At 36.0% G+C, this 20,798-nt stretch overlaps 1 protein-coding gene across 1 annotated transcript in view; it reads right to left on the bottom strand.

Moving 5' to 3' along the window:
• LOC142338325 (uncharacterized) overlaps positions 1 to 15,800 on the bottom strand; it is a 33,350-nt gene extending 17,550 nt beyond the window's left edge. Inside the window, exons 1-2 of the mRNA XM_075388019.1 lie at positions 15,506 to 15,800; positions 9,127 to 9,407 (exon numbers count right to left, since the gene is read on the bottom strand). Of these exons, the coding sequence (XP_075244134.1) occupies positions 9,127 to 9,407; positions 15,506 to 15,790 (566 nt within the window). The 5' untranslated portion in view covers positions 15,791 to 15,800. The remainder of the gene's footprint in view (positions 1 to 9,126; positions 9,408 to 15,505) is intronic.
• Positions 15,801 to 20,798: the final 4,998 nt, after the last annotated feature.

The following is a 20,798-nucleotide window of genomic DNA, read 5'->3' as shown; positions in this document are numbered from 1 at the left end:
AGGAGAAAGGTTCAGTCAGCAGGTCTTTATTGACGCAAAAAGCAACATCTCGAAAAACCAAACCATCTTCAATGGATAACGCAACTATTAGGCACGTAGCCAAAAATTTCAATTTGCTAAAATTCACTTTTGGAGGCGTTTGGTCGGCCAACAATTTTCCGATAATAGCGAAACGCGGCGCCCACTTTCAGATAATAAATACTTCACCTTCTTATATGAGGGGAACACATTGGATTCTTATTGTTGCTATTCACTCAATCTTTGCTGGGACTACTAAACTAACAGCGGCGGCGAAGATTGAGTCATGTTAAGCCAGCGAAGTCAATAACTAAAATTATAATTTGGAATAGCTTGCCAATTCCGCTAAGTTTCTTTGTCGATTTTTACGAAAGGGTGCATAATATTTATTCAAATAGAGAAACATACGCTATTCATGAAATTGCCTCATCACCTCATCCACAATCCCAATCTTCTAACTTGTGCGGAATGTATTGTCTTTATACCGCATTAAAAATTTTTGAAAAGATTGGATATGCCCATTACAATAACTCCAAAGATTGCAAAAGTGTGATGAAGCAATTTCGACACCTTGTTGAGAGCGCAGTTAAAAATATTGGTTTGATTAATGAAGTAAATTTGATACGATTTTTTAATAGCCGACTGCAGTCTAAACATACATATAAAATTCTGTAATAAAACTTGTATTAAATGCTTAAATTTCTCCCTAGTCTGAATCAGAGTAAGGAACAATCAGCCTGGACCACTTTGCAGGCAATGCTTCAAGTAAATAGTTTTCATCGTCGCTCTCTCTAATCATTTTGTCTTCTGTCGCCTCATCGTCAATGAAAGGGTTTCCAGTCCCACACTCTTTCTCGCTATCATCCTCCTCATTCAGATCACTCAGGTCACTCCAATTCAACGTAGGTTCATTTTGATCAAAATCTCGCGGAAAGAGACCGGGATCAGGTGATGCTAAAACAAATTCACAATATAAATTTGTTTCATTTGTATTATTTAAAAAAATTTAAAATTGACAACCGAAAGATGACGTTGACGCCCTGGAGGCAGAACCTGCGTCTAAGGGAGTGAGCTCTTTGAACTCATTCAAGCTTTGCTCTTCGTCAGTTGAAAGCGAAGTTTGATCGACGTCGTCGTCGGTATCGCTCGACAAGTTAGTACTGCAAGCTGTGAATGGTGTTGGAGGATCCTGGCCGAGAGCATAATGACCGTATGGTAAGGTGTCAATGCCATTGTCAAGAATAAACCTCTTGTCGTCGAAACAGCTCAGAGCTGTTTTATTTGTTGTGGTAACTTGTATCTGGTGATTAAGGGAATGTATTCTGGTCATAGGCGCCCTGCTGCTAACACCTGTCTGAAGACATTGAAGGTATTTTTCGTGATGAAGCGTTTTCTTAACAACTTTCTGAACCCCCTTTGCACTCTGTTTAACACCGCTAACAAATTTGATGCTATACATCTTTGATCGCAAGATTACACTTTCCTCCAAAACGGCTCCATTTAATTCATCTGTCATTGTCAAGGGTACTTTTTTGTTGGTCGGGTCAAAAAGTGGATGCGATGTTGGATAGTCGCTCAAATCAAGCAGATGTTTAAACTCCTCCATGTCCTTGTACAGATCATCAGTCTCTACGCGATACAAAAGCGAGTCCGTGTCCTTATACATGAGCCAAATCCGCGTACCGTATCTTGGTCTCATCTCGTTGTAATGAAAATTGTATAGTGCAAGTTTAGAAAGATCAAAGATGGCCGCTCCAACAGGCGTTGGTTTGTCCCATTTAATATTTGGAACGGAAAAAGAAACGGAACATAAGTTGTCACTGATAATTTGGAATGACTTAAAATTTGGTTTTGATGTTAACTTCGAAGCTTTAACTTGGTCCGATACAAACTGAATATTTTTTCTGTTTCGTTTCTTCTCCATAGTTTTCCCGAAACAGGCGTTAGAGATAAGTTTGTAGAAATTTTTTCGAAGGTGGTTGATGCTTTTTTACGCATAGCGGTGTTCTTTTCAATATAAGGACGCAACCAGTCTGATTGATTAAACTGTAGTACGCGACGAAGAGCAACTACTTTCAGACCCTGTTCTACATAAAACAACAAATTTTCAATCTGACAGATGTAATGCTCCTTGTCAAATAAAGTTTCTACGAGCTTTGGAACAGATGCCCTGTTTTGACCTATCTTCTTGCTATAGGGTGACAACCAGTCGTCGCGAATAATAAGTTTCTCAGGAGCCAGTGGAAAATCAGAATGATTGTCGTGAATTGAAGTCGGATAATTGAGATCGACTTCGACAAAGTAACCGACAGTATTGTTGCTTTTATAAGTCTCAACGAGTGACTCAATATTTGCAAACTCAGCCCACTGATATCCGTCTTTTGGCAGTTTTTCCATCATGATTCCTCCATATAGTGACGTTGCATCCAGAAAAGCTCCATAAACTGATTTTTCATCTTTGTTGTAATCACTCAGGTCCTTGTTATTTGCTCGAAAGTGGCGTAGGGCTCCTACTCCGTTGAGCCCGCCTCTGATTGCTTTTTCACAAAAGAGAAGCATATCGACATCCGAGAGCAATCCAAGCTCAACGTCTGTTGTCATCAACATAGCGTCCCAACTAAGATTTGGTGCACTGTAAAAGTATGCTGGATCAAGGCCGTAAACCTTAATGCAAACAGAACGAAACAACTCGAACACATCGGCCAGCAACAAGACATCAGTTTCCAAATTTGCATCATGGTAGTCGCCAAAGTTGTCGCATTTGAACAATTGATACATTTCAACAGCTTTTTGATATATTTCTTCGGTGATATCTATCTTCCCTGTTAAGGTATTTTTCCAATCCTCACCGTAAACAGGAAGACCATGCTCAAACTTTTCAAAACAATCCAGATAAGAGCATGGAAAAATTCCTTTATTTCTAATTCTTTTGAATTCAGCATCTGAATAATGTGCAAAATGGCTACGAAGCAGCTTAAGATCATCATCCTCTAACGTCTGTGCCAAGGAATCAAGGCCTGAAGCCATAAAATTGAAACTATCGAGAAAGCGTAATTCGTTTCGAACTATCTTCTCGACGCCGCATTTATTGATATAGGTTATTATTGGAACTTGGACCGAGAAAAAATGAACGTCTCCTCAGTTCTTGATATTGCAGAGAGAATTTCGTTTTCCTCCAATTCAAGATACTTCACTATGTGATGAGCGTCGTATCGCGACAAATTATGGAAGAGAACTGGTAGAAACGACCCAACTGTAACAGCTAAATTGCAAGCCGAGTAAGCCACTCCAAGCACAACTCCAGTTAAGTGACGGTGATGGACTACATTATCTTCAAGAATCACAAAACATTTTTCACAAATGCAACACGGCGCAGACCAGTTTTCAATGAAATCACGTTTCCCAGAATTTGACATTTTTAGAAAACGAAAGCGTTGTCGTTCCGAGTCTTCCTATTTGACCCAACTTTGCAAAGTGCTCATCAGAACTGAAATGCAGTTCTCTCCTCTATAAAACTTCTTCAGTTGCACTTCGGAGTTTCTACTGTCAACTAACACAGCACCGAAACTACAAGGGTACTGTTTCTCAACGACAAAACTTGAAGCCGATCCTTGATTTAAGCCATTTTTGACAATTTCCTCAACTGGTTCAAGGTCATCCGTTCGAACGTCCAGAGCCTCTAGATCTGCATGAACCACGAACGGGCATTTAAGTTTTTTGCCAATTCTTGAATCTCAACGTTGTCCCTTCTTCAGGCATTTGAATAACTTGAGGTTGATGATGCTCGCAAAGAGATTTATGCAGCTGAAATTTTTCTCTCGCAATGCTCTGCAGACAGCGCTCACAAAATTTTCTTATATTGTTCTTCGAGTTGGCGGTGGCAAATGAACGCAGCAGAATTTTCATAACACGATCCAAATTCTTTATCAGGCAATAATGCCAATTATTTTCTTCTGATAAGAGTAACAAATTTATTCTTTTGCTTTGAACTTTCAATTTGCTCAAGTAAACCGGAAAAAACTTTGTTTGTTCGTAAGCGAAGACGTTGATTTTAAGTTGATTATTTCTCTCAAAAGTTGGTATGTCAGTTAAAGCAACTGGCATTTTTTTTGGATTGTAGTATAGTGCGCTGAAATGTTGCCGATAACTTTGAGGTCTTTCTTGATTTTGCTTGACAGGGAAAAGAGCAGCTAACACAGAGTAAAGGAAACAAAAATAGTCTTTAAGATTCTTGATGTTGAGAATCGATTTCCGTTGATTTTCAAGTTCCGGCGGGGTAGCGATATACGATCCGGCTCGGAGTGGCGCAAACTTTGTTATCGTCAGCTCAACTAGATTCAGTTTTTCAATAACCCATCAAATCCCAGCCGTGCAGAAAACGTTGATTTTAGTCAGCAGTTTATCGACGTGTGAAAAATATTCGTCGGCCGTTAAAACTTGTGAGGATTTCCATTGGACTGTGAAAAAAACAGACAGTGCTATCATCTGTCAACGGCTTCACAAACCTAACTTCTATGCACATTCCAAATTTTATCAAGACCAGATCTTCCAGTTTTCTGTTGATGAAATCAATGATATCATTTTCTTTAGTAACAAGAAACTCGAAAGGGTCAAAACTAGAATCTCCTGACAATTTCAACCGAAATGACTGGAAGTGCTCTCTAATAGCTTTTCTTTCACGCTCCAATAAAAAATTATAGTTTTGACAGAAGCGAGCTGGATTTGTTCTCACACAGGGAGCAGTCAATGATTGCTCTTCTGTGCAGTGTTTCTGCCATGCTTCCTGTTGCCCAAAACAGGTCTGACAGGTGCATCTTACTGAACGATCAAACTTGTGCACTTTCTTTAGGTGACGGACTAAGTTTTTGGCAAGCGTAAAAACTGTCTGGCAATGACCACATCGAAAGCTCTGATCCGGAAGCTCGGAATGTTTTTGATGCCTATGTAAGAGAAGATCTCGTTGTTTCGCAAAGTCTTGATTACACAAAACGCATTTCACCATAACGCCTAAACAAACGATTCCGGTCAAGTTTTTTTTCAATCCTTGTAGGAGGTGGCTACAAGGAAGTCTCCGGCGTTTTTCAATTAAACATGCCGGAAAAGATGCGAGGGTCCAGTTTATTTAAAACCGGTAATCCAAGCATCTTTTTTTTGTTAAGTCCTGTAGTGGAGGATAGTCGGAAAACAGACTTCAAAAAACATAAGTTTTTCGAAGTCTATATTCCAACTATCCCCCACCCGACTTTTGCTTGGTCCCTTCGACGAGAGGTAGCCAAGGCTGACCGAAGCCGGAAGGAGAATTCAGTATCCTTAGTGATGTATAAGAAAGCTGCAAGGAACAAACAGAACAAAGTCAAATATTTGAACATCACTCGGATGCTCAAAACATCAACTACGTTCTCTCAGTAACTCACAACTCTCTCACATCAAAAAGAATACCGATTTCAGTAATCTTAGCAATGTATAAGAAAGCTACAAGAAACGAAAGGAACAAAGTCGATTATGTTGAACATCACCGTGATGCTCAAAAAATCAACTCAATTCCCTTTGTTAATTGCAGCTCTCTCAGATCACAAGGACTACTGAACCCTAGATCAATTTTGAATGCTTTGAGCAGTACCAGAAAAACCATGAGAAATTGTTGCTGAGAACAGCCATCTTGAAATTGTATGCCGATCAGTTTCGGAAAAGCAATTAAAGTCTAACGGGACTGGAAGTCTCAGTTCTTTGGTCCCTATGCATAATTATTCAGTAAGCAGACCAATATAAACCAACTTTTTAAGCCCTAACGCAGGCAGAGCACAACTCTTCGAGTTTAACTAGCCTAGCATAATGTTCTCAATGTGAGCCAATCGATTAGGCTAATCGAAAGTAATTTCAATTCGACGTACGAAAATCGGTTTTACAAAAACTAAGCTTGAAAAAATTTTCATAAAACATAACAGAATTTTATCCAGACTTTGAAAACTACTCCTCACCTTGTAGTTTAAAAAGAGATCAGTTGCTTTGTTTTGCTTTGATCTAAGGCAGCCTAATTGGGTAAACCCGAAACCAATTTGAATTTTTCGCAAAAAGTAACAATTTTCAAAAAAAGGAAGAGCTCTGCTCTTTCAGTTTTTTAAAAAAAAGAAGAGCTCCGCTCTTCACAAGCACCTAGCATAGAGTTCCTTAATCCCGCCCCCCCCCCAACCCCTTTATTTCCCCCATACCCACATATCCCATTTCATTTCACTTTTTCACCAACCTAATTCCCATTTGGTTGATAACATTTTCTTAATATAACGCGAGCGAATCTCACCTCACAATTTTTGTATGCACGTTTTAGAGATTTGGGACACAATCACAATTTGTATTTTCAATTTAATTTAGAAATCTTTCAAATTCGACGGAAAGTTAGTAAACGGACAAAGTATTTCCTGACTGTTCAGCGCAGGAGAAATTGAAATAACTCTCGGTTATTCAGCTCAATCATTTGATAGATATCACCTGCTGATAAACTAATACAATATTTGCAAATGAATAAGCCGAAGGAAAAGCTTCACGCTGAAAAGATAATTTTGACATATGCAGGCTTAGGTCGCACCAAATTTGGCGAAGACACAAGTTTCTCATATGCAATGAGGTAGACTATGAGCAAAGAAAACGCCAAGATATTTCTGATTTATGCAATGATAACCGCTATCAACAAAAGGTAAGCAGTATAAAAGCAGCTCACTCGCAACTCCCGATCCGTCTCAACATACTCCAAAATAAAATAATTATAAACTAGACGTGTCTTAAAATGCAAACCGCGGGATATTTCTCTGAATACAAAACCTCAACTCGCCTACTAAGAGTTGCGAGAGACGAATCAGTAGAAGGCAGTAACATTGAAATAACGCTCTTCAAGTTCGCAAATGAAGAACGCTACTTGAATCAATCCGTTGTAATACCCGAGCACCATTACACAGAGATCATGGACTCCTGCACACTAGAAAGAGATATTCTTAAACTCATTAGCGACGGTAAATTCAACAGCGAGGGACATATTGTCATCAACTTCAATGCGTGCGAGAGGATGAGGGTTGAGAGCAAAAACTGTGAGGTGATTCGCGATATAAAGGGTAAAATTTTGTTCTTTACTAGATACCAATTGATTTCAAATTAATGGTTGTGAATAGTTAGTTAGTATATGTCCCAGACAAAACTCAACGGAATTGTATTGTCTTACAAAATTAAAGATGATTTGTTTCTGTTTAGATACCGAAAACACCTACTACAGGTTTGCTGTAAGTATTTTGATCCAATGGACATAATACTGAGCGTATTCTTCTACTTCAAGAAATTCACAATGAAAGGGGACATGTAGGACCTACAGTACACAGCGGTGCATCTGAGAGAGCTGACTGCCCTGCTGATTTATCATCAAGAATACTCGCGGGCGGCAAGAAGGGAGAGAATAAATAAAAGATTGATACCATTCGCCGAAGTAAAACCTACGAAGCGAGCTAAACGGTGCGAAAACGAGCCGCCTGAACTAGTTGATTTAACATCAGAGGATGACGTGCCTCTAATCAATCTGAAAGACTCGCATTAACAAACTTTGAAATAAAGCTTTAAGCGAACTCTTAACTTTCCATAATCGTCATTTATTATTCTAATTGCATGATATTGAAAAGCTTCAGTTGAAGCATATTCGGTAAGCGGATAGTTATCTGAATTAACATATTCGAAACCTTTGTTTATGCGCAAAACTAGCACTTCTTTGTCTTTAATGAGTCTAAACCAGATAAAAGGTGGCAAAGATAGAGATACCAAAAATGAAAGGAACCAATTTTAGCTTTTGTCTAAAGCTGAACGGTTTTTGATTCAAAGTCAAATTTACCCAGAAGCGGTTTGGCAAATTGAGCACACATTACACAGAAGCAAAAAGGACCAAAAGCAAACTAGTCAATTTGCGATATGTCAAACACACAGATAAAGCAATAAATAATGGGCCATAAAATGAACTTTGTATGAACTAACCTTGGTGAAGTTCGGTATATGATTGCCAAAAATGTTTCAAAAATGATGCCCCTGTAGTTCGGTGGTTTAGGCTAAAAAAAGTATGATTAACATATGAATGCCCCGAAAGCTTGGGTTCAAGACTAATAAGTGAAGGGATCCCTTTTCTGTGCGGTAGACCACCCCATTTCTCACTACTGCTCGCTTTAATTGCAGCCTGATTCACTCGGATGGGGAGAGCTCACTCAAGATGTCATTAGCTTTCCATAGACCACTAGAAAAATTCGAAGGAGAAATTAAATCCATTAAGTCTGAGGCTCAAATTCTGAACGAGAGCAAATTAGATCATTCAAATATTCAAGGAGAAAACGGTCAAATGAAATCGTGCATTGACAGTTTACAAGCTTCGTTCGAGAGCAATTTAAAAATTCTTTTCCTCATCATTATGTATAGAGGAGAGACTTGGTAAGCAATGTAATATCCTATATAAGGTCAAGTAAGGTTAAATAAGTAGGAAATCACAATCCTTTATTTATGCAAATAACAGCTGCAATCTGAACCACAGAAAATCAAGTAATATTTGTGAACATTGTTTCAACACTTACGAGAAGCACGTGATATGGAAATAGTAGTTAATGACGGAGCTTTCTTGCAAGATAAAAAGTTATTATTTTGTGCAGCGTCATGTCACCACAATGTAAAACATTTAGCGAAATCAAAATATTTTACCATAAGCAATTACTGAAAAACAGCTTTATGAAATTAAAAATATTTTTCACCAACTGAACGCGACTCTTTCTTGATTTTGACTTTAAGCACTGAAAACTGAATTTAAAGCTCAAAAAATTAGGAAAGTATGGCATGGGTAACGATATCACTATACCACCTATGACGAGACAGCAAAAGGACGCGGATTTTTGTCCAACAATTTTTGAAAAAAAACCACCCACATTTGAGGTGACGTGAGGTCTAAATCTGTATCCGAATCTATCTATTTGCTATATTTTGTATTTAACTGATTCTTCCTTCTTTCAAGCTGCTGACCCATGAAGTTCATCATCCAAAGTTTTTCAGGCATTTAAATAGTTAAGTTAATTTATTGGCAGCTGTAACTGACACCTTTACCTGTACTTGTGCATCAAGCTGTCAGTTTGTGTGAAAGACGGCAGAGCTATGACCGAAACGAAGTCAGCACCAACTTTCTCCAATAAGACATTGTAAATTTCAGTCATCCGAGACAAGACATTAGGGTCCGCCTGATCCCAGCGTCTAAGCTTCACCCAAAACTCACTTTTGAAGATAAAGTAAGTTTCGCTAGTCTGTTTCTCTTTCGATGCTTCCTTTTCTTTTTGCTGTTTTTCAATTGTGACTGGCTCTAACAAGTGAGTTACTTGGATGTCGCTACTCTGAAATCAGTTATTGGATGTCATAAGATAATCACCTCAGTGGCTCTGGAATTTTTAAGTGCAAGTCTGAGAAATTTCTTATCAGCACTTATCAGGTCTTACGCGGTAAAAATTGTGCCTTACAAATTTGTTTCTCCTGTAAGATCTGATGATACTTCATCTGATAAGATCCGATGCTTCACAAAAGTTGAAAGTAGTTTATACCACCATTTTCAACACCTAGCGGTACAGCACAGAAACCGATTTAAAAAATGTTTTTCAATAGCAAAATGATCTGCACAAATATAACTTCTAAGGTCAAATGAAGCGTCGTATAGACTGTTTGAAGCGTCACTGGCAAATGAAGCGTCGCTGGCGATAAGCCTCATGGTATTTAAACCTATTAACTGACTACATGCATAATTTTCGTACAGTCTATATTTGACTTCAATTTCAGCTTCATCTGTAAAGCTACTGTTGTAATTTCCATGAAAAAGTCAAAAGATGTTCCAATGACGTTATAAACAACTCTAAAATTTTGTTTACATAAAGAAAACTACCTTAAGATCCTATAAGGTTGAAAAATTCTTAAACCAGTGAATTTGCATTTTACAACAGTATTTCAGCTCTAGGAGGATTTTTAAAGTTCTCGAGAAGTCAAAACTGCCAAGCGAAAATTTTGCATAAAAAAGACACGCACGTTTACAATAATTGCTTCTCTACGAGAGCAATTAATCAAAAAATTTGCATAAAAACAATTACAATAATTGCCTCAAACTTCGTTCGAGGGCAACTTAAAATTTGGAATCAGACAAAAAGTACCTATTACAGAATTTTCATCATGTGATCCTGAGTAGATCCAATTTTCCAAGGATATTCTCATTCATTGAATAACCGAAAAATCTGACGACTGAAAAACGGATATTTGTAAGAAACAAAGCGAACGAATAATAAAAACATACAAACCTCTGAGCTGTTTGACAAACATCTGAGCAAATTTCCGGAAGGTTAAGCAAAACCAACCCCCCCCCCCTCCAAATCATAAGAAAAATTACAACGATTGACACTGTCACCAATTACATTGACACCGTCACAACAATTACACTAACTTTCAAAAGAAAGTATGCATGCAACATCCTTTAATATCACCTTCAGGAGACAAATAGCAAAAAAGTACTCGAAGAGCGCCAAACCTAAAATGTCTGCAAATAAGGCGCATTCACGTCAGGGCCGCCATAACATACATCAGACTAAAACACAAGATTCTAACCAGATCAAAACAGTAACTATTTATAAAACGTTGTAACAAGGTAACGAGAAGATGAAAGATGCTGGCACAATGCAGCTGCTAATTTTCCCAAGTGACGTTGATAAAATTTTCTTAAACATGTACCTACATAGTGCTGTTTGTGCAAAAATTATCCGCAATAAGAATCAAATACATTCAACGCCAATAAGGGAAAAACAACAAAAACGTACCAAGACATCGTTCAAGATTATTAAAGTATGCATTAGTCAGAAATACATACAACCTTTTATTACTGCGACTTCAAGACAGATTAAGCAAATCACAAAAGGTGCGAAATTGAAAATATATTCATATTATTGAAGATGCAGATTGCTGTTAAATGATTAATTCTTTCACAATCAAAATCCTGAGATTAAATGCCGTAAAAAATTAATTGACCTGCAAAGGAAAGAGTTAGGAAAGCCGCCATCGGCAAAAAAAAATTATTTCATCTACAAACTTAAGAAACATCAGGACAAGTCTTAGAATTCGAAAAATGACTAGCGTTGACTATGTAAGATACTGAAGGAATCTTAAAACATATGAACCGTACAAACTAGCAGAATTTTTGTCGCCAAACTGAAAGCTGAAACAAAACCAAGACCTATATTTACTAAAATTACAAAAAAAAATGAAAACACAATTATAACAAGCACATTGCTGGAAAACTGACACACACACATGCTTGTCATAGAATACAGATAGGAACAGATACAAAAATAAGTTTGAAAAAGTTATCAAGAGTCATTCTGTTAAGTGAGGTAAGTCATGTGATCATAACCTATTCACGCAAATGGCAAACAATAAAGCTGGAAATTGTGAAAACTTAAGTCACGCAAGCAAATGCAGTTGGTAAAAAATCAAGCAAAAAATTAAAAAATCCTTTAGCCTTGCAATGTGAACAGATATAAAACGAAAAAAGAGTCGGACAAAAGACGACTCGACGAGTCTTGCAATATAAATTAACATTACCTGGATCAGAAACATCAAAAAATAAATAAAAGAACAAAAGTTATTTGCCTAACAAAACCATAGAAAGAGTTAAAATGAAGACAATATTTTTAGGTGTGGGTATGTGGCCCGAGATGAAAAGAATGGGGTAAGTGTTGGTGGATGGTTAATGATTTGATTTGTGATGGGTAGGGGCGTGGAGGTAGATCTAGTATGGGGTGGGGTAGGTAGGCAGGTAGTGGCAAGTAGCTACGGCAGGGAGGAGCTACTGTTATAGGATCATAACCTCTCAAAACGACCTTTTCACCTTGAACATTGCCAAAGGTAACTAACTAATGAATACAAGAAACACACAGTACTCACTATCTTAATGTCCATCGTTTGAAAACGTTTGAAAGTTTATAGCACGACGACTCCGAAAACGAACCAAAAACCACATAAAACTCTAAAACAACTTTCCACTTGTAACCTTAAAGCAAAAAACTAACCATTCTTTCTGAAATACAGCTATGATATTCTATTACGAAAGAGCTACAATTTATCAAAGAATAACAACCTCGTAAAAACAATTAAAGCTCTCCTCCATTGACCTCCATTTCTAACTGACCTTGTGTCTGCAAATTGTTTTGTTAGTGAGTATAGAAGTAATTTTTCGAGCTAGTACACGAGCGAAATGATCTTTTGATCAAACGCGAGAAAAAACCAAAAGACTCTGGAAAGGAAAAGTTCGTCCCATTTTAAAAACTAATGACAACCTCTAAACTCTGAAAAAAGAAATTTACAAAAACCTTTGTTTCGTCAAACTGATCGAAAACCAATACTCTTTCAACAGGAGCTGATAAAATTTTTAGTTCTACAGCATTTTGTGCCAACATTCGTAAAAGTTTAAAAATAGACTAGCAATTCTGCTCTGTATCATCCTTGAAACATTTTTTCTTGAACAAATCTGTCAATGAAGCAGTCAGGCTTCCCTTAAGAACATTTATTTAACCCCTATTCGTTGATAGGCCCCTTTTAATCATATGTATATTTACGTCAATTTAAAAACATAGCAGGCAGATTTCTGGAAAACAGCCGCCGTTGACGCACTTGGCACAGATCGGGATTGAAAGAGAAAAATTATAGAGAAAAGAAATAGAAAGAGATAGAAATTCACGAGATAGATAGCAATTAAGCTTAATAATAATGTCAGCTAGCAATCGCTCTAATAAACATTGATAACCTGATGCAATAAGACTTACTGACCGGGCTTTATTGGTTTATCCCGTTTCTTTTAATTTTGCGCTTTTGACATTGACCGTATCCACTACATTGCGCAATTCAATGCGTGAAAGAATTTAGCAACCTTTCAGTTGAAACACTGATTGAGGTAAGTTACGAGTCAAACGTGAAGATCGTGATTTATGAAAAACGAAAGACGTGATCAGAAGGTACAGCGAATAAAAAACACGGCCGAAAGACTCCCGAGTTCACTCTAAGTAGAACTTAACTTATGCAATAATTAACCAATAACTAAACTATCAAACAAATTAGAAAGGAAAACAAAAATGTGAAACATACTCTTGGCAACTTTTCGTGAGTTGCGATTCCAATAACAATTTTCGAAAACAGATCGTCTAATATACTCAAACTTCTGTTCGAAAAACTGCATACATTAGAAAACAATCACCTCAGATTGCTGGAAAATAGTCGCCATTGATCACCATAAACCCGATTGGCATTAAAAGGAAGACAATACTTTCGTACAAAATATTTCAAAGTGTAAACTATGTTCCATATCATTCATTAGTTGAGACATATTCCTGTTTCTTATGAGGGGTACAGAGGCTAGTATCAATAATAATAAGCATTGGAGATATTAACTAAAATTTATAATACTGACTCTGTTGAATCTAGATTGTTTTTCACATCTCCTTTACACCTCCTTAAAGTTTTTTCAACAGAATGAGAGAGAAATGAAAATAGCCCAGAAGTCACGAACGGTTTCGCGCAAAATGTTGAACAAACTGTGAACTTAGTAAAGCTAAAAAAAATTTTATTCGACGAAGCAAAAAAGGATTTTTCCGATACATATTAGAAAAAACTTTTTATTTCTTCGTTGAGCAGCAACACGACACCCAAACGCACTGGAAAGCACTTAAAACAAGTAAAACTACAAAACTGCAGAATTTATTTACTTATTTTAATTTAAAAAATGTGCCTTTAATTATTTTCACTCAGTAACAAAAACACTACAACCAATCCTAATTGAACAATTGAATGTGAAAAATTCAGACTGATTTAGACTGTTTTCCTCAACTGAAACAAACTTCAAAAGATAACAAATAACAGAGGACATGAAAAGCCACATGAATAAGCCACATGAATACCTATTTCAACCAAAAAACTACCTCAGACACTAACCACAAAACCGCTAAAAAGCGTCCAAAACGGAGAAATTGCAAAAACAGCAAGATTCCATATAAATCACTAATCTATTATCGAGATAGTTAAAACATAGCCTCAAAACAGAAAAATATAAAGCCTCTTCGAGTCTTAAAAAACTCCCAAACAAACAATTAGTTGTTAATATGGTTTAGAACACCCACTTTACTCGAAAAAGTCACAGTCTCCAAAGGCGGCATTAACTTTTACATCCTTTTTAAATACACTCCAAAGAATTATTGATAAAAAGACGCTTCACCAATACTCCTCTTCGAGTCATAGAAACGCGAAAACCCAAATAATAGCCGTTGGGAGGAGCTCCGGGATGCAAGTCCAACATTTTAACCACAAACTTAAACTGTCTTTGATTTTTGTTTGCTCACATTCGCTTCTACTGACAAATTTTATTTCAGAAAGATTTAAAGGACTCAACAATGAAGAACTCAAGTGTGAAAGTCACTCCAAAATCAAAGAATGTTGTAGAACAGAAGCGAAGAAACGTCCAGCGAAAAAAGACCAGCGAAACAAACTTCCAGCCAAAAAAAATTCTTTTTTTGCATAAAGAAACAACTAATAGCTTCAAACTTCGTTCGAGCGCAATTAAGCATCTGTTTTCTTGGGAATATACTGACAACTTCCTTTGAATCCAACTGCAGTTATTTTACTCTGAGCTCCGTTCAAGTCCAATCAAAACCATTTTCATATCAAAAACAGATTTCTGTTCAATAAATTTGCTGTATTTCCAACAACATTATGTTTAACTTCTTTATAGTATCCATTTACGATAATTTTCACTGAATTAACTGGCTCAAATTTCAGAGATAAATATGTTTGGCAGAAGCCACTATGAAATGAACAGTAAACTTCGTGGTTTGCTTGGAATTCAATTCCATTGCGTTCTCCTGACACCACAATTAAATTGCGTTCATCATTTCAGATGTTCTGTAAATCGTGAAACGAGCAAGTTAGTCATCCCTATAATTAATTAAACTGTTTTCTATTTATGACTTCGAAATCGGCGTTGAAGAGATTAAACAGCAGCAGACTTAACACTGTTCGTGCGGAACTCCTTCACTGATTAGTTTCCTACTTAATTACCGGTTAAGATGTTTCCAATCTGAGTAATTGTCCATGACAAGTTCAACGAATTTTAGCAAAGGTCGACAAAAACACGTGCAAGCTACCTTAAACCGTTTGATCATTAGGAGAGGGAACAGACTAGGAATAAAATTCTAGAAAATGAACTCCAATGTTATCAAATATTTAATGGCTTTAAGAACCGTTAACACAAATTGTGTTTCATTTAGCCAAATATACACAAACATTTGCAAGCTACGAGAAAACTTTGTGAGTCAAATAAAGCCAAAGCAACAGAACAGAAAACCGCAAAAAAACTTCCCTTTTAATAATATTGACACCCTAAATTATGCAATCAAGGGCAAAATCTTGTATTTACCCTGCATAAGAAATTGGATAGAACTTGCTTCACATAATCTTCCCTTCTGAGCACACTTTCCTTAGCCTCGTTGGTCGAACTCTTCGGCTTGCTAGACAGCAGGAAGCGAATTTCACCCAGATCGGGTTCCACTATTTTGGAAGCTTTCCCACTGACTACAATTGAATTTGAAATCTTGGAGTCCCGTTTTTTATCTGTCAAATTTGGCATGCTTGGCTCAACTGATGTGAAAACTCGTGCCGGTTGTAGCGCTCCAAATGGAGATTCTGTAAGGGGGTCTCTCATTTGATACAAAATATCTGAAAATAATCAATAATTGAGCATAATTGCCGGAAGAAGTCATCTGAAACTACAGCTGACGTATGATAGGAACGGATATTAAAGCAACTCTATACTGATTTCTGGCTTTTCTGTTGCAATTTTAGGAAAGTTTAATCGGACCAAATTCCACAGTAATATATCTTAAAAGTAAACATACATTTAACTTGATTTTTGCGAGACAATTTTAGTTTCTAAAAATTAAATCGACATTATCTTCATACCGAAACACCCACAGGAATCTATTATTTTTCGTTCAAAGCAAGTACAGGTACACGGCAATCGAGTTTTAGTTCCGACCCACTTTAGTGGAGGAGGAAATATTAGCTCAATTGGGTTTTTTTGCTGACTCAATTTTCGCCGATCGATATAGTCACTGTACAGAGTTGTTAGGTGGTATCATTAGAAAGCTTGTCAGGCGTAGACTATCAAATTGAGATTTTTGAATTTTGCTTCTTTCCAAAGAACTGCGAAGGTTCAAAGTGCTGAATTGCTCAAACTAAAATTGCTCTTTTGACTAAAATTTCATCTAAATTTGGCACCAAATATGATACTTTAGCCCGATGCGTCCGAAATTACCGGTAGTGCAGTTACTAAAATTCTGGCAAGATTTTCGTTTACTCAGATGAGGGCTATTTCTACATCCTGTTCCCATGAAAGCGCTAGGAAACTAACAATTTGTCGGCCTTTCCCTGATTTAAATCGATATTTATCAAAATTGCATCAACTATTTGAGTTGCATATATTCAGATTTTCGTTCGCCAGACAATCTATTACGCAATATTTGGAAAAATGACGTTTTTAAGCAGCGGAGCAGCGACAGCAAGGCCATTTTTGGTCTCACAAATAGCAGACAAGTCTGTTTTAATTTACAGTTTAATCAATGAGAGTTCCCATTTATGATCCATTGAGGCCCAGCCAATAAATAGTTTTTTTTTCGAATAAAGCGCGTTTTTAGGGCTTCGACAAAGTGTTTTGTTAATTTTTTCATGAATTCTTGGGTTTTGCCAGAATTCGTAGTTTATTAGTACTGAGTATAATTAATTAATTTCGTTATCTAAGTCTTTCACCATCTAAGGAGCTATTATTTAAAATATCCTAGGCTTTCAGTTGATAACTACGTTTTTTTTTCGCTGAAATAACTCGATAGTTATCCAAAATTCATCATTTATTTTTGATATATTGACTTTTGTTTGTCAAATTATCTATTTTGGCAACATTTGAAATGTATTTTTTGTTTTAACGGACAAGCAATAGCAAGACTAGTTTTCGTCTAATTGTGGAATTTAGCAATTCAATCATTCGGATTGCAATGGGGAGCTGCTTTAAATAATTCCACATTTTTCCTTTTTTTTTCACATTTATAATAGATCAGAAAGATTTGAATTTAAAACTCTTTAATTTACGACTCAAATTTACGTGCACACTAAGTCCAATAAACATTATGATTTCAGTCAAAAGCTCAAGTTTTTTTGGCTTCAACACTTTTTGCGTAAAACTGTAAAAAAATAGTTCTGCCAGTTTTCGTTGTTATTTTGTAGATTTTGGACTTGATCTCAGAAAAAATATGTCCAATTGTCTTCCAAAATGCAGTTAAAGCTGATTTATTTACTATTTTTTAGTCGAAGGCTTATGGTTCCTACGACTTATGGTTCAAATTTTTTTTTAATTATTGATCTTGAGATTTGCCACTTTTCATCTTATTTTTGTCACATTATAGCGTAGTCTCTGCAAAGATAGAGGTCACATCCTCTTTCAAATGAATCATTTACATAATGGATTTTTTCGCTTTGCGGCTACGAGATTTCATATTTTTTTTTATTTTGGACATTTTCCAATTTTTAATTTTTTTGCTTTCTTGGCCGATTGTCACATTAATAACAAGTCTAATATCACATTAATAGCATTAAAAAAGGCCCAATTGATTATGTTTAGCTGATAGATTATAATTTGAAAGGCTTCGATACCGTTTTCTCAAAAAAATGCGACTGATTGTTTTTATTTCTGCTGTATTTGTTCTTTTTGAAGTTGTACGCCAATCTGGATAATGACAGGTCTTAATGGTTTCCTATGAAGGTATAAACGAAGCCATTTATAGAAATCATAGCTTATTGTTTTTATGGCTCTGAAATTGTTTTTAAAAATTACAAACGTTTTTTCAAAATTTGTCATTTTTTTAAAATTGTCTACACGTTAATTATGATCAATAAAGACAAGCCCCATATCATCTTTGCTGAAATTAATTTCAATTTGTTTAGTTTAGCCTTTCTTATGCTATTTGAACTTTGTTATAAAGTTTTTGTTTAAAGAATAGATGGATATTGAGGTTTGGTCGTAATGCTTTTTTTATTTGATTTTGTCGTTTCTTATCTCCAGGCCTCTTTAATGACACGTATCATTGTCCATCTATGAGGTATCATTTCTTTATTTAATGGTTTGAGCTTAAAGCAATTCTTCATTTGTTGGCCATGTAAGTCAAAATGTGCTTGAGCGGGTTCGAAACATTAACTGCAAACGCTTATTACCGAGCCTCCTTGTTGCCATTCTATAATCTTGGTATTCTTTCAGTTGATCTAATAGAATTGGTGGTTCTATTTTCAGTAGCAAGCCGACAAAGGTCGGATTAATTGCTCTCGAACGACAGACGAGGGCAATTTAATTCAGAGGGGTCGTAGCTTAGAATTGTTTTATGGGTGAAATAACATCCTCACTAGAGTTCGAACCCTGCCTTCATGGTTGCCACCCTAACATCTTAGCTACTCAGATACAAAGGCTTTGATTTCTTTTCGCGTACAATCCCTTCAATCAGCAAACTTTATTTCAGCATGAGAGCAACTTAGATAATCTAAAAATGAAGAGCTAGAGCAAAAATTTGCTCAAAAAGTTAGAGAATATTCTAGAATAAAAGCGCAAACGCCTCAAGTAAAAAATTAGCACAAAAAGACAGGTTAACAATAATTGCTTCCAACTTCGTTCGAGAGCAATCAAAAACAATTGAGTTACTGCCCCCTAACCCATCTTTCGAACTGCCTCTAACCAATCTCATGGAAGCCTATCATAGAGTACTATCCGTCACAGAAATAATTTCAACATCTCGATCCCATTTAAATTCATTTATCATATGCTCTAAATTGTGCCATGAAATTAAATCTTTGTTTATACATTCCCATTGTTATATGATATCTTTCTTTTTATCTGACATTGGATTTAAATTTTTCCCACGAAAAGTAAAGGGTTCTGTCCGCCAGTTATTCAATTTAGGTTGCATTGCATAAATACCCAAATAAATTTAATATAAAGAGTTGTAATGGATAATGCGGACGCTGGTGAAATGGGTCAGACACAAAAGTCAAAGGAAGACCAAAATCCTCAACATAGCTGGTATAAATTTAGTTTGACAGCCCTGATCCCAGAAACATGACCTGAAACAGTTCCAGAAACCTTAACATTCCCGGAATGCTGATACCAAGACCTGCTTAGATTCCACACCATAAGCCATATTCATATCAAAACATCAAAAAAAATTGACAGGGAATTTTGAATTCATTAATTCAGTAGATAAAATATTTCGACAGAATTCAGGTTATCAAAACATTTTAATTTACATTTAGCTGAGTAGTTAAAGGTTCTCAAAATAAAACTATTTCTGCACGACAGAAACATGACCGACAGTAAGCAAAAAGCACAGCTTAAATTTCGTTGAACTTTAAGCACAAAATTAGCATTGCAACTGGGACAGCAAACATTATCTTCGAAGCATTATAAACCAAAATAGCATTTTCTCCTCTAGAAAAGAATTAGATGTTTTGTACATTAGTCTAAGCACCATCTTATCAAGAACATAGCTTGGCCTTTTATCACAATTTGCAGCAATCTACAACTCGAAGCAATTTGATAACTAATTAGTAAATTCGTTTCACCTTCAAACTACTGAGGTTCATTTACTGAACCATTGAACGTTCACGTTCTTTATAACCTAAGTTTACCTTAAATACGTTACCAGATATATATTCCAAGTACACAATTTCTTCTTAGTTGATAGATATAAAATTCTACTCTAATACTCAATTTTTAGTCTATATGCATCCGCGGGATTTTACAATTCCATCGTCTTTTTTTAAGAAAATTCGATAAGCAAGAATTTCAAAATGCCGTTGAGCATAATCCCCCCTTTCACGGTTCAACATCAAGTCGGTTACATGAAACAACTTCATTTGCTATTTGCCAACAGAAAACAACAACGCAAAGTTCGAACTATGTCGTCAAAATGTATGTTCGCAAGACTTTGACCCCTACCATCTGAAAGTTTGAACGAGGTCAAACTAATTACTATCTACCATCAACAATTCAAATTAAAATTAGGAGCCGATATGAGCACAAAGTATGACAAAATAACTTAAACAGTTCTTTTTGAAGAACAGGACAAAAACTTGGCGCAGATAAATTCTCCCTCACTGAAGAAAAATCATTCAAATTTAATATTGGTTGTTGATGCAGTTTCAACAATTTCCAGTAGCTTTTTTTCAAGTTGTTTATACTTCATAGAGGGAAAGTTCACATCAACTACTTTGAGCGCTTTAAAAACAATAAATTCACATGCTTTTGATAAATCAATTTCAATGTTGAAGCAACGAAAAATTATCTCGAAAAGCTTACGAGAACAAAATAAGAGAATTATACAAAACGAGGTAAAATGATTAGGTTGGCGTATTAGTTAGTTGTCACATTTATAACAGCTTATGAATTTTAGTGCAGAAATAGCTCGGGGTTTTTAAACATGCACAAAGTTTTTATAACAATTTATCACCAGCTATTTGTATCGAGACAGCCACTTTGAGAATAAGAAAAGCTTATAACTGAAACAAATAGCCGAGAGTGAATCAGATATTAGTTGCAAATTCAGTTCCTTCGAAATTATTCAAGGCTATGTCAATATCAAATTCCTCAAAATCTTGGAACATCAAACCAACTTAGA

Source organism: Convolutriloba macropyga, chromosome 4 (assembly GCF_964194025.1).
Source record: "Convolutriloba macropyga chromosome 4, txConMacr16.3, whole genome shotgun sequence".
In the NCBI taxonomy this organism is placed as follows: domain Eukaryota; kingdom Metazoa; phylum Xenacoelomorpha; order Acoela; family Convolutidae; genus Convolutriloba; species Convolutriloba macropyga.
Note: the sequence above shows the minus strand (reverse complement) of the source record. Positions and strands in the feature narration are given on the sequence as shown.